Source organism: Phyllostomus discolor, chromosome 3, assembly GCF_004126475.2.
Source record: "Phyllostomus discolor isolate MPI-MPIP mPhyDis1 chromosome 3, mPhyDis1.pri.v3, whole genome shotgun sequence".
Lineage (NCBI taxonomy): Eukaryota > Metazoa > Chordata > Mammalia > Chiroptera > Phyllostomidae > Phyllostomus > Phyllostomus discolor.
This window is the reverse complement of record NC_040905.2, coordinates 48,461,395-48,476,963: the sequence shown is the minus strand read 5'-3', so window position 1 is coordinate 48,476,963 and position 15,569 is coordinate 48,461,395. Positions and strand designations below refer to the sequence as shown.

The 15,569-nt window shown below is 37.3% G+C and overlaps 1 protein-coding gene and 1 non-coding gene across 2 annotated transcripts in view; one reads left to right on the top strand and one right to left on the bottom strand.

Moving 5' to 3' along the window:
• Window positions 1–15,569, bottom strand: part of SCAMP1 (secretory carrier membrane protein 1) — a 93,905-nt gene that overhangs the window by 22,528 nt on the left and 55,808 nt on the right. Inside the window, exons 6-7 of the mRNA XM_028511464.2 lie at window positions 14,180–14,339; window positions 1,528–1,629 (exon numbers count right to left, since the gene is read on the bottom strand). Of these exons, the coding sequence (XP_028367265.1) occupies window positions 1,528–1,629; window positions 14,180–14,339 (262 nt within the window). The remainder of the gene's footprint in view (window positions 1–1,527; window positions 1,630–14,179; window positions 14,340–15,569) is intronic.
• On the top strand, window positions 13,911–14,014 carry LOC114514704. The gene has a single exon (XR_003686105.1). It is a non-coding gene; the product is annotated as a small nucleolar RNA U13 (small nucleolar RNA).

Genomic DNA, 15,569 nt, shown 5'->3' with positions numbered 1-15,569 from the left:
TGTACACAGTGCAGTAAATTTGCCTCATATGTGCTTTCAGCTTACAAGAACACATCTACATGCACCTCAGTTATAAAAAAAGAAGAGATGGAGGAATAATTTTAGAAATGTGTGCTCTTCTACCTGCCGTCTCATTCAAGGAATGTTTGCTCTAGAGTGCATGAAAAGAAATATAAATATGCTATTACCTCCTAGCCTGGGTCCAGGGTGTCCATTTCTGAGGATCTCCCACTGAGTGACTATTTTGCCATGCTGAGAATGACAATGTTGTTTAAAAATATATGTATAGATTTTGAAGCAGCCCAAGTGTTCATAGGTAGATGAGTGGATAAAAAAGCTGTGGTTCATTTATAGAATGGAATACTACTTGGCCATAAAAAAGAAGGAAAACTTACCCTTTGCAACAGCATGGATAGACCTGGAGAACATTATGCTATGTGAAATAAGCCAGTCAGAAAAAGACAAGTACCATATGATTTCACTCATATGTGGGATGTAATGAACTAATGAACAAAAGAGAAACAGACTCATAAACAGAATAGCCTGACAGCTGTCAGAAACAAGGGGGATTACAGGGCTGGGTGGAAAAGGTAAAGAGATTAAGGAAAAAAAACCCTCATAGATACAAACAACAGTATGGTAATTTCCAGAGAGAAGGGGTAGTGGAGGGAGGTAGAAGAGGGTAAAGGGGGGAATAAATGGCGACAGAAGGAGACTTGAGAAGGGATGGTGAACACGCAATACAATATACCAATGATGTGTTATAAAATTGTACACTTGAAACCTATATAATTTTATTAACCAATGTCAACCCAATAAATTCAATAAAACTGAAAAAAAAAAACCATGTGTATAAGTGTATGCAGTGATTCCACTTTTCAAAACAGGTGTTCATATGCACGTGTATATGAAAACATGTTTGTATACCTAAAATAGTACTTTACACACATTAGGTCTCCTTTTCCTTGAAATCCTTGAATTTCTTTTCTTTCCCTTCCACTATCCTTGGCCCTCCTCTCTATCTAATCACTCCTCAGTCTCCTTTTCACTCTTCCCCTTAGTGCTTGTTACATATACATTTTATTTAAACTAGGTATAATGTGCTGTTTTTAATTAACATTTTCCATCATAATTTTCAAATAGAATGGTTTGTCCAAAGGTTATACCTTAGACAAATTTTAAATACTAAAAAAATGTAATTTTTACTTCTGTTTACTTTTGCTAATCTGGCTTTTCTCTGTTAACTACTTTAAATTTTTTTTTCATTGGTTTTAGAGAAAGAGAAGGAGAGAGAGAAATAGAAAGAGAGAGAAAGAAATGTCCCTTTGCTGTTTCACTTATTTATGCATTCGTTGGGTGATTCTTGTATGTGCCCTGACCAGGGAAAGAACCCGCAACCTTGGCATATGGGACAACACTCTAACTTAGCTATCCGACCAGGGTCTCTCTGCTACTTATTTTTAGGAAGCCAAAAATTACATAAAGATACTAGATGAATAGATTAACTACAGTAATTAAGTGACTTACCAGTTGCCCCAGTTGTGAAATCCTGCAGCCTGTAGAACATGTACAGCGAACTGACAAATATAGACGAAGAAGAATACAAAGAATCTGAATGAACTGTCACTCCTTTTTGTAAAAAAAAAAAAAAAGGGGGGGGGAGGGAAGAAGATAAAATGTCACTTTTCTCAATACCTTTACATTCACATGCAAATTGACACTCAACATTTAAAAAATACATATTTTTAAAAATACCAGTAGCAAATAACTGAGGCTTGAAATTATAATAATTTATGTGAATACTTTGTTCAAATACTATATGATATTTTTATTATTGTAACCTCCATTTGTCCTTTCAATTTCCAACTGTACCACAAAATATCTTGGCAAAAATTTGTCTTCCTCTTGTTTTTCTTACAGAATAGCTTCACTGAATTATAATTAACATATAATAAACTTCAAATATTTAAAATGTACAATTTGATGGCCTAACATATGTATATACCTGTGAACATTCTCCAATAAAAACAGTAAACATATCCCAAAGTTTCCTTGTGCACATGAGTAATCCCATCCTCACTACCCCACTCACTGTTTTCTGTCACTATAGCTTTCATATTTTAGTTGTAAGTGGGATCATACCCTATGTACTTTTTTCTCATCTGCCTGTTTCACTCAGCCCAATTATTCTGAGATTCACCCATGTTGCACTTGTTGAAAGTTCATTCCCTTTCATTGCTAAGTAGTATTGCACTGTACATATGCACCACAGTTTTATTCATTCACCTGTTGATAGACATTTACGTTGTTTCTAGCTTTTTACCATTTTAAGTAAAGCTGCTATAAACATTTATGTATAAGTTTTCATGTGAACACATACCTCTTTTCTCTTGGGTAACTACCTAAAAGTGGAATAGCTAGAACACATGGTAGATATATGTTTAACTTTTTTTAAGAAGCTGCCAGCCCTGGCTGGGTGGCTCAGTTGGTTGGAGCATCAGCCCATGCACTAAAAGGTTGCAGGTTTGATTCCCAGTCAAGACACAGACCTAAGCTGTGGGTTTGATTCCTGGTAAGGGCGCATAAGGGAGGCAACCTATCAATCCATGTTTTTCTTTGACATTGGTGTTTCACTTGTGTTCTCTCCCCTAACTCCCACCTTCCTCTCCTCAGGTGAGGATTTAAAAACAAAAACCCAAGAAACTGCCAAACTGTTTCCATTTGATATTCCCAATGTCAATTATAAGTGTTCCAGTTCCTCCACATCTAATGCTGGTATTATCAATCCTTTAAATTTTACCCATTCTAACAGGTATATTATGGTATCTCATTTGATTTCAATTTGCATTTTCCTAATACCTTAATGTTTCTGCGAGCACATTTTCATGTGCTTTTTGTCATCCATCTATCAATGTTGATAAACTGTTAAAATATTTTTCTGAGGTTCTACTTGGGTTATTTTCCTTATTGTTGAGTTGTATGAGTTTGGGTACACAAGTCCTTTATCAGATATATGCTTGGCAGGATTTTCTCTCAGTCTGTGGCTTGTCTTTTCATTCCCTTAAGAGTGTCTTTTAAAGAGCAGAAATTTTGCCCTTTTATGACTCCAATTTATCATTTTGTTTTTATGGATCTTGATTTTATTGTTATATCTAAGAAATCTTTGCTAATGCCAAGGACACAAAGATTTTTTTTCCTATTTCCCCTTAAGATCCCTGAAAGGAGAACCCCAAGAGTCCTTACATCACACTTACAAACTCTATTACAGGGGTGTCAAACTCATTTTCACTGGGGGCCACATCAGCCTTGTGGCTGCCTTCAAAGGGCTGAAATCATTTCAGGACTGTATAAATGTAACTACTCCTTAACTGTTAAGGAGTTGAAATTACATTCGGCCCTTTGAAGGCAACTGACAGGCTGATGTGGCCTCTGGTGAAAATGAGTTTGACACCCCTGTTCTATTATTATAATAATATCAAGTCCTGAGCTTTAAATATGATTTTAAACTTAAAATCAAGTATCTTTTTCTTTCTAATTTTATTTTAATCATTGTTCAAGTACAGTTTTCTGTCCTTTAAAAATCAAGTATCTTTACATAAAAGAATTAAACTGACTTTTTGGTTCATACTCTATGTCAAGATGTTAAAACAGTGTTGCAGTTCAATTATATTTAATTTATAACTTCAATTAACAAACTATTCCAATATAAAAGGTATAATATCCCCATGGATATGAAATATATCATAAAGAATAAAGACATAAATACTGTCTACTGCCCAAAGACAGCTTTTAAAAAGTATACCTAGAAAAGCTTAGAAAAAGCCAACCTATCCTAACAACAAATAAAAAGTGAAACAGACTGAAAAATCAACAACTCTTCTTAGATCTAAAAGGTAAGTGAAGTCACAGGGCAAACTGCTACCCCAAAATTGGAGAGACAGACAGATGAATACAAAATCAAAACTTAATAGAGCAAAAACCCATGAGCAAAAAAACATTCACAGAAACCAGTGCCTCAGTAGTAGAAACTGCTGGAAGCTCAAGTGGACAGCTCTGAGAGCAGGGAGACCTACTCATGGGAGAAGCCTCATGCGTTTGTGAGTTCTAACACCAAGAGCTTAACCTAGTTCTCAGAGAATATTGGGGGGAAATCCCCTCATGCTAGCTGCAGGAAGAAGGGAAAAGGAACCATTTGGAAATACTCCAGATCATTCTATTCTTAACCAGGTTAGCAAAAGCCTAAAGTACTGGGGTCTTATTAGAGCCTATCCTATGTAAAAAACAATATAAATGGAGCCACATTAAAATGGAGTCAGAGCTGTCATTCTAAAGAGACTGTCTTACACATCTTATACCTCAAACCTCTGGAATGTTAAAACATGGTAAAATAACCTTTGCACTGGGTCTAAAACAGCACTGTGCTCCAAAGAACTGTTTCCAAAGATAACAAGAAAACAGATATTCTGACTACTAGACTAAAAATTAACATAGTCTAAAATTACTGTCATTAGGTTAGCTTATCTGCACCAATAGAAATGTCTTCTACTGAGATAATTGTTCCTTTCCCTTTCTCATAAATACCCTTTATCTTTGTCTCCTAATTGGGACACTATTTGAGTTTCTGCCTGAATGAGTGCTTCCCAGAATAGCTATACTTCTTTATCTCAAGTGCTTGTTGCCTCCCACTTTGGCTTTCTTATTGGGTTAATACCTGCGTGGGTAAAGGGAAATACCAAACTCCTACTCTAGCCGTCTGTCCCATCTAAGGAAGGGGGGCCACTGAGAAGCACGGGTGAGGTTCACAGTCCAGAGGCACAGGCACGAGTAAAAATTACAGGGCATATTAAAATGAAAAAAAAAAATCAAGTTACGAATTTACAACTATTATTGATTAGTATGCTAAAGGCTTTCATGGATAAAGTAAGCGGCAAGCAAGAACAGATTAGAAACACAAGTAGAGAGATAGAAATTCTAAGAAAGAACCAAATAAATGCTAGAGATCAAAAACACTGTGAAAGACATAAAGACTGTCATCATGGGTTTATTAGTAGACTGGACATGGGGAGGGAAGAATCTTGAGCTTGACAGTCTCTCAACAGTATCCTTCAAAACCAAAAGCGTAGGAAAAAAATTTTTTTAAAGATTTTTATTTATTTTATTTTTAGAGAGGGAAGGGAGGGAGATAGAGAGAGAGAAACATCAATGTGTGGTTGCTGGGGGTCATGGGCTGCAACCTAGGCATGTACCCTGACTGGGAATTGAGCCTGCAACACTTTGGTTCGCAGCCCACACTCAATCCACTGAGCTACGCCAGCCAGGGCTGGAAAAAAATTTTTTTAAAAAAGAATACCAAGGACTGTGGGACAACTACAAAAGGTATAATATTCATGTAACACGAATAGCAGAAGAAGAAGGAAAGGAACAGAAGAAATATTAGAAACACTGATGGCTGAGAATTTCCCCAAATTAATGTCAGATACCAAACACCAGATCCAGGAAGGTCAGAGAACACCAAACAGGACTACACCTTAGATAAACTGTAATCAAACCACAGAAAATCAAATATAAATAAAGGGAAAAAAACACATTAACTATAGAAAACACAGATAAGAATTACATCTGACATCTTCTCAGAAACCATGAAAGCAAGAGGAGAGTACAGTAAAATACTTAGTGTCGAGGGAAAAAATATATACCAACCTAAAATTCTATACCCTACAAAATTATTCTTCAAATGTGAAGAAGAAAAGGGCTTCCTCAGGCAAACAAAGTTGAAGAAATTTGTTGCCAGTAGATCTGCCTTACAAGAAATGTTAAAAGAAGTTCTTTAGGAAAAAAAGTCCATTCATTGTTAATATAATGAGAACGGTTTGCGCAATATCGATGTAACCTGGCAGCCAAGGAGGGTGGACTGAATGTACATGTTTGAATAATGACAATTTCACTGTACTCGTCAGTGGGGGCAGTAGATGCCATTGAGGGAGCACACGTACTGTGTGGCTGTAGCATTTGATATGACTGAGAAAGTACAGCAATGAATCTCCATCAAATTTTGCTTGAACATTCAAATTTTAAGCTTGAATATTCCTCCACAGAAACTACTTAGATGATTCAGAAGGCCGCAGCTGTGGGCAACTGGTGACTGGCAGCTTTATCACGACAACATGCCCGCTCATGCATCACATTTCATGCAGTTTTTTTGCAAAACATCAAATTACCCGGGTGACTCCAACCTGCTACATGAAAACTTTAATTTTTTATTTTCAATTAATCTAATAGTCTGTTCGAAATAACAGCAACACTATATTTGATTATATATGCTTGTGTGCATATACTTTTGTATAAGTGAAATGAAGGACAGCAATGATGAAAATGAAAGGAGGGAGGAATTAGGATTATTTTGTATTATAAGGTACTCATACTACCTAAGATGTGGTACAGTGTAATTTAAAAGTGAATGTGGATTAGTTGTAAATGCATAGCATACACTTCAGGAATGAGGCAAGTATAACCTGCTTTACATCACAGCTTATCACCATTGTATTGTAAGTCCAAGCTAATGAAGTAAGACAAGAAAGGAAAAGATATTAAGACTGGGAAGGCAGAAATAAAACTGCCTTTGTTCACAGTTGACATGATTGTCTATGAAGAAAATCCAAAAGAATATACAAAAAACAGCCCTCCTAGAACTAACAAGTAACTATAGCAAAGTTGCAGGATACAAAGTTAATATAAAAAATCAATTGCCTTCTTACAGAGGAGCAATTTTCAACTGGTGTGCCACAAGGATTTTTAAAACATGCAATGTCTGAATACTTAGAGGCACTGACCTCTTTTTTCCTTGGATTGTCAAATAAAAAAATGACAATGGCCAACACAACAATAGCAATACAGTATGAATGAATAAAAACTATACCTATTTTTTTATCAGATGAGCAAAAAATATGCTTTGGTGTGCCACAGAATTTTAGTAATTAGTTTATGTGTGCCATGAGATGAAGAAGGTTGAAAATAGCTGCTATAGAGAAGTAATGAACAAGTGGAATTTGAAATTCAAAACACAATTCTCAGTTAGCTCAGTTGGTGTAGGGCATCATCCCCATACACCAAAACTGAGGGTTTGATCCCAGGTCAGGGCACATACAAGAAACCACCAATGAATGCATAAATAAGTGGAGCAACAAATCTCTCTCTCTCCCCCCACTCCCTCCCTACCCCCTAAAGTCAATAAATAAAAAATTTAAAAAAAAACAGCACCCCAAAAATGAAATACTTAGGCACAGATCTAAAAAATACGTAGAAGATCTACATGAAGAAAATAAAAAACTCTTCTACTCCAGGCACTTTGAAAAAGCAGAGTTCTTTAGAGAAGACAACAATGCTGGGAAAAACAGAAGGCAGCAGGAAAAGAAGATGACCAAATATGTTAATTGACTCCATAAAAGAAGCCATTGATATGAGTCTACAGGAGCTGAGTAGGGTTGTTGAGGACATAACAACCCACTGGACATAACTCATTCATAGGGTCACCAGCAGTTGGAGGCAACAACAACATGTAACAACAAATCTCTGATAAAATAAATCAAAGAAATAAATAAATGGAGAGATATTCCACGTTTGTAGATAGGACGAGCCAATATTGTCAAGATGTCAGTTTGTCCCAACTGGTTCTATACATTTCTTTACTCAAAAGAGTAAAAAACTTAAGTCCACACAAAAACTTACATACAGATGTTGATAGCAGCTTTACTCATAACAGCCAAAAACAGAGCAACCAAGATGTTCTGCAGTAGCTGAATGAATAAAGGAAATCTGGTACATGCAATGGTAGAGGAGTGAGTGGAAGTTATACTAAGCTCCTCCCAGGACCAATCTGGAATTACAACTAAATTGTGGAGAAATCATTCAGAATAAACAACTGAACACTAGTGGGAGGGAAGTCTTATAACCACGGAGAAACAGAAGAACAGCTTCAACAAAATGCAACTGGTAGGGATTGTGGAGGAGATGCAAGAGGGCTGGCTGAGCCCCCACAGGAGGGCTAAAGTGCTAGAGGGATATCTCAGTGACCAGGGGATTCCCCCAGAAAACTGTGAGGTCTAAACCCCAAGCTGGGCTCCCCAGCTAGCAGTACCAGAGCCCAAAAAGTACATAGATAACATCCAGTTGTGAAAAGTGGCAGGGTTTCTCTCTGACAGAGATGGACAGCTGGATACACAGAGAGGCACTTAAAGGGCCAACACATAAATTTTTCATATGTAGCTACATACCCAGGGTTTCGGCAAAGAGGGGGTGGGGCACAGTGGACCAGAGACAATTGAGGACAGACTGGGGACAGATGCTCTGGGGAAAGAACTGAGATAGCAGCCATGAGGAACCCAGTGCTGAGTCATTCCCCCCACTGCAGGAGCCATCTTGCTCAGGCAGACCACTTGGGTCTGAGTGGCATCAGCCTGAGGGGGCAGCCTGCACCCAGGAGGTACTATACCCCACCTGTGGTGCTTAAGCCTGACTGCTGAGAGCAGAGTGATTAGATTAACAGCTGAAGGAGCCAGCCACAGACAGTAGATCCCTGGCAGTCTTCAATAGGCTGCCTAAGGCCAGACTGGGACATCTGACATCACTAGAGGCAGATTCAGAAAGAAAAAACAGTGGTAAATACTAGGTGCTACCAAGACAAAATTCAATGTGGTCTTCTCCATGATTAGCAATATATTCTTTCCTGAATAGCTTAACATTTATTTCTTGTCCTTCAAGTTTGTGCATATTAAGTCACTAGATTCTGTATTACAGTTTATTCTATTTCTCATATTTTGCTCCTCCCTTCTCGTACTCCATTTTACCTATTACTTTCCTCTTACTATTTTTGTTTTAAATTGTGTTTTCTCTCTTGGTATAACTTTGTTTCCATTCTGCATTCCTACTATTTTTCCCCATCTAGCCTCCAGAAACCAATTTTCTTATCAATGGTCATCTCACATTCTTTTTCCCACTCTTAGAATACCTGCGTTCTATCTCCACCTTCAGCAATCTTTGCTTCTTGGTTGTAGATAGGGTAGTTCTTATTGCTTTTTTTCAATTTTATCTCTAGACCTTCACTCTTCTTGTAGTTTAAATCTCAAATTTTACCATTCTCCTACTCCATTCTGCCTTCATCCTGCCCATTTTCTTTTTTGTCTCAAATTTTAACCTTTCCCTGTCTTAGCCTGTTTTTTTTTTTTCTTTTGAATCTTTTTTCTTTCATCTTGCTCTTTTCTTCATCTCAAGTTTTAATTTTTCCCTGTCTTAGCCTGGTTTTTGTTCCTCATTCTTAGTATTCCCGCTCCCTGTGATCTAAAAATCACTTCCCTTTCCTCTAGACATCTCTTAAGCTTTTCTTTCTTTCTTTTTTTCCCATCCCACCTATATTAATCTTACCTCATTTGTTATTGATAGTGCTGTGATGGATCTTTTACTCCAATTTGTTTCCTATTCTTGTATTTTTTTATTTACTTTTTTCTTCCTTCTTTTTCTCTTTAACTTTTTAAAACTTTTCTGTTTAAACCTAGTACTATATACTTCCCTTCTCTTACCCTATTCCATCTTCTTCATTGCCTTTTTTATTTACAATGTAAATTTTACTTTCTCTCTTTGCATTGCTCCAATTCTCTACTCTTATTAGGGCTCCTCTCACTACCCTCTCAAAATCATTTTTCTTTCAGTAGGTTACTTCATATTTACTTCTCCTTTCTTATAACAGTCTTAATCTCTTGATACCTTATTAATACCAGTTCATTTGCTGTTGACAGTGGGATTGTAGGTGGGAGTTATTTTTGCAGGAGTGGGTTTGTTCCCAGGGCAGAGTGGCTTTGTTCTGGCAGCACCTACACAACAGAATACAAGACATGGCGGGTGGAGTGATGCTCACTAAGCCAGCTGGAGGGAAGGACCCAACAAAAAATCACCCATTCAGCTTGCACACAGCTAAAGAAAACATCAACAAAGCGAAAAGGGAACCAACCATATGGGAAAATATGTTTGCCAATGCTTCCTCAGACAAAGGTTTGATGTCCAAAATATATAAAGAACTCACAAAACTCCATGCCAGGAAGACAAACAACCCAATTAAAAGAGGACAAAGGACCTAAACAGACACTTCTCCAAGGAGGATATACAGAGGGCCCAGAGACATATCAAAGGATGTTCAACATCACTAGCCATCAGAAAGATGCAAATTAAAACCACAATGAGACACCACTTCACATCGGTCAGAATGGCCATCATTAACAAATGAACAAACAAGTGCCGGTGAGGATGTGGAGGAAAGGGAACCCTAGTGCACTGTTGGTGGGAATAAAGACTGGTGCAATTGCTGTGGAAAGCAGTATGGAAGTTCCTCAAAAAACTGAAAATTGCCTTTTGACCCAGCAATTCCACTGCTGGGATTACACCCTAACAATCCTGAAACATCAATTCAAAAGAACTTACGCACCCCAATGTTCACAGCAGTATTATTTACAATAGCCAAGTGCTGGAAACAGCCTAAATGCCCATCAATAAATCAATGGATCAAAAAACCGGTACATTTATACAATGGAATACTATACAGCAGAAAGAAAGAATGAACTCCTACCCTTCACAATAGCATGGATGGAACTGGAGAGCATTATGCTAAGTGAAATGAGCAAGGAGGTGAAACACAAATACCATATGATCTCACCTATAAGTAGAACCTAATCAACAAAACAAACAAGAGAGCAAACTAGAATCAGGGACATGGAAATAAAGAACAAGCTGACAGTGACCAGAGGGGAGGGGGGAAGGGGATAACCAAGGGAAGGGTCAAGTTGAGCAACATGTACAAAGGACCCATGGACAAGGACAATCCCGGGAGGGCAGGGCAGAGATTGAATGTGGGAGAGGGTGGGTGGGCAGGGCAGGGGAGAGCAATGGGGGGAAAATGGGGACAACTTAACTGAACAACAATAAAAAATTTTTTTTAAAAGAATCTGGTACAGCAGACAATGAAGTATTACTCAACATTAATAAGAAATGAGCTATCAAGCCATAAAAAGGCACAGAGGAATCCTAAAGGTACACTACTACTAAGTGAAAGAAGTTAATCTCAAAAGGCTACATACTATATGATTCCAACTATATGAAATTCTGGAAAATTATTGAGATTGTAAAAAGATCAGTAGTTTTCAGGGGTTGGGGAGTGAGGGATGAACAGGCAGAGTACAGAGGATTTGTAAGGCAGAAAAACCACTCCATATGAAACTACAATGGTGGATTTATGTCATTATATATATCCAAACCACTAAAATATACAACAAAAGTGAACCCTAGTATCAAATACGGTCTTTGGGTGATAACATGTAATATATACTCATTAATTGTAACAAATATACCACTCTTGTCCCAGGCCTACAGCTTCCTCAGCAAAGGCCAATCTTTACCCTAGAGTGAGTTCCGCCCCTTGTACTTATGCTTCTAGGATAACATACTTCGAAGGTCAGAGTAGTTTTCTTACCCTGCCCCTCGAAAGCAGAGCAGTGGCACTAGAGCGCATCACCACCAAACTCCTCATTGCTCTCTCTTTCTGGCATACCATCTCTATGAGCTGTAAATGTTAAGTATTAACTATCCTGTATCTACCAATGTACAAGATATGTTTCTCTATTTTGTCTTTTATACAGTCCTAGAGATTTCCCCCCCATTATGTTTTCTCCCACCTCCTTCATCAACCACCAATGGATATCATGCACCTCCCTTATGTCTTCTCCTCTGATTTCTAATATATAAAATAAACTGTAAAACTGCCACTCTCAGCATTTCCGATCTTGCTCCCTGGAATATGTTGTTAACTTGGTTCCAATAAACTCATAAAAATCCCTACAGGTTTAGATGTTCCTTATGTTGACAACTGATTCAGTAACTGAAAATCAATCAGTGTAACTCACCAAATTAATAAATGGACAAAATCACATAGTTACCTTGACACAGAAAAAGCATCTGAGAAAAAATCTAACACCATTCATGATAAAAACTCTCAAAAGACTGACAATATAACAGTTTCCTCTAAAATATAACAGCTTGAGGTTGGGGGAAATGAGGAGAAGTTTGGAAAAGGGTACAGACTTTCAGTTGTAAGATATAAGGTCTGAGGATCTAATGTTGAGCACAGTGACTACAGTTGATAATATTGTATTATATAATTGAAATCTGCTAAGAGAGTAGATCTTAAGCATTCTTAAAACTACAAAAAGGTAGCCCTGGCTGGCATAGCTCAGTGGATTGAGCACGGGCTGTGAACCAAAGTGTTGCAGGTTCGATTCCCAGCCAGGGCACATGCCTGGGTTGCAGGCTATAAGCCCCAGCAACCACACAATGATGTTTCTCTCTCCCTCCCTTTCCTCTCTAAAAATAAATAAATAAAATCTTTAAAAAAACTACAAAAAGGTAAAATATGTAAGGTGATAGGTATCATAATTAATCTGATTGTGACCATCTTCTCACAATGTATACAAATATCAAATCATCATGTTGTATATTTTAAATATATTATAATTTTGTCAATTATACGTCACACTGCTGATCAAAATGGAGGTATAGGTAGACACAGCTCACTCCCTCACACAACCACAGCAAAAATTACAACTAGACTACAAAACAAATATCACCCAGAATCATCAGAAAATTGAGCTGTATGGAAGTCTAACAACCAAGGAATTAAAGAAGTCACATTCATCCAGATAGGTAGGAGGAGAGAAGACATGGAGATGTGCACAGAAGCATGGAAACAGATGTGGGATGGGTGGTCCTACATCCACATGTGGTGGATAAAAATCGGAGGGTAACCTTGGGAATGAGGGATCCCAGCCCCAACCAGACCACCACCCTAGGGTTCCAGTTCAAAAAGATAAGTCTCTGTAACTTCTGGCTATAAACACCAGTGGGTGTTGGAGCGGCTGAAAAAACTGAGGGAATCTCAAGAGACTCCCCTTAAAGTGCCTGCAACAGACTTAGCACTTATGCAGACTCACTCCCTCTGGGCTCCAGCATGGGCTCAGCAGCTGGAAGGGCATCAATGGCATACAGGGAGAAATTGAAGTGTCTGACATCAGAGCAAGTGCAGGACAGACGCCTGGGACAGCTTTCTCCCAAACAAAAATCCAGAGGCCAGACAGCAGCCAATCCCCTTTCCGTGTGGCCCACACACAGAGCCACAGAGCAGCGACTCCATATATGAGACTCCACCAATCTGGTTTACATGGGTTGCCCAGTCCAGGCAATTACCTAAGGCTCCGCCCCATTCAACTTAACAGGTGCACTGCACTTTTCTACAATAGGTCCCAGCACTAAGGCAGGGGATCAAAACAGCTCTATCTAATACATAGAAACAAACACAGGGAGGCTGCCAAAATGAGGAGACAAAGAAACATGGCCCAAATGAAAGAACAGATCAAAACTCTAGAAAAAGAACTAAACAAAGTGAAAATAAGCAGCCTAACAGATGGACAGTTCAAAATACTGGCTATTAGGATGCTCAAGGAATTCCCATTTGGTACTTCAACAGAATAAAAGAGACCCAGGGAGAAATGAAGGTTACACTATGTGAAATAAGTAAAAATCTACAGGGAATGAACAGTGGAGGAGATGAAGCTGAGAGTCAAATCAATGATTTGGAACATAAGGAAGAAGTAAGCATTCAACCAGAAAAGAAAAAAAAAAGAGAGAGAGAATAAAAAAAAAACGAGGCTAGGCAAAGGAGAACAAAATTTTTCTTACAGTTAATTGTATCACATGGAATAGAACCTTTTACAAATATTAAGGTCTAAGACTGCTCTCATTTTTCCTTCATTTTCATATTTAATTTTTCTGAAGTGATAGAAAAAAATGGGATTTTATGACTTAAAAAACCTAATGAGATCCTTCTGTACTTTGTAAGTGTGACGACTGGGTATTCATGCTGTTGTGTGAGATGTGCCTCCCTTAAACCCTGTTATGACACCAGCATATTACCTGTCTGACATGAAGACAAAAACCCAATGAATATACAGGCATGTGTTATACAGACTTTTATGAAAGTTTATACCATAATAAAAAACTTTAATGAAAATGTGTCATTATAAGGTATACCATGAATTATTTACTTCACAGATTTTAAAGAGCATATCTTAAAGTATACACATTTTACCTGAAAGCTCCGTAAAGTGGTCTGTACCAACAGACAAATGAACAAGGAGTAAAAAGCAAGAACCACAGGATACTCAATCCAAAATCAACTCCTCTTGTAGAATCAACACAAATCCAAGCCAAGCATCCAAAGATATTTAGAAATAGTGTTACAGCGTGGACTGAGGAATCAAAACACAAACAAAAAAAGAAATGTTTACATTCAATTTATGAGTTCATTCAACAAAAATTATAAGTGAAAAAATACTTCCCAAAAGTAAATGTACTGTACCATATGTTTTCATTTAGTATTTCTCAAAACATTTCTGTTTCTTACATGTTTGATTTGAAAACAGAGTAATCAGAGGAAAACTAGCCCTAATACATGCACTGTTTGGCAAATATTCTTTTGGCCCTTTCCTAAAGGGCAATTACACTGCTAAACCACAGAAGCACTACCTGAAAGGCCTCTTTCCTGTGAAGGAAACATGTGATATTCTCTTGATCCAATGCCCAAAAAGAAAGTAGTGCCTGCCAGGAAAAGAACCAGGACTTAGCAGGGAAAAGATCCTACACTCAGAACTATATTTGTGTGGAGTGGGGCTACAGATATCTCCACGAGCACATTATACACTGAGGAGAAGTGCCCTGTGCAATCTCGTCATGACATTTTTCAGCAATAAACTTAGAATCATTGGACTAAAAAGAATACAGTATATAGTCAATCTGTAAGAATTATTAATTCATCTTCATTGAGTTGTCCGTTTTTTTCAAAGTCCTGGAGTAGAAACTGTGTTTTGGTAGAGGATGAAACTTATTAAAGGAAAAAAAAAAGTACACTATGACACATTTCAGCTCAGGGGACAGACCTTTCTTTAGTCAACACAAATAGATCTTGGCAAACTCTTCTTATGTTGTTAATAATTATTTTCCCTGACAGACCAAAAATAAAAAATCTAAGTAACATATGACTACACTGTAATCCTAAAGAACCACATTTATGCATTATAATTAATAGCTTTAGCACTTTTAAAAATGTATTCACTGGCTGAATTTATTATAGGAAATAAATTCTCTCAAAAGTTCAAATAATTTTTCATGTAAATTATCACTACAATAAAAATATACCAACAAAATACTACTTGAATTAAAAACAAATGAAAAGCCTAATGAATCTAAACAATAAAACAATCTCAATATACATAAAAATAAACTTTAAATTCTCTTTAAATTATTAATCAAATAAAGTTAATAATTAAGGAAACAGGACAAAAACAGACATTCAAGGATGCCTCATCTAATTTGCTCTCAACTGACAACTAGATAAATACACAATCTGTAGGGTAAGAGAAAAAGCTCCATAGGAAAAAATCTAGGTTCTACAGAGCTAGATTTTTAATTTAGCGTTTTAA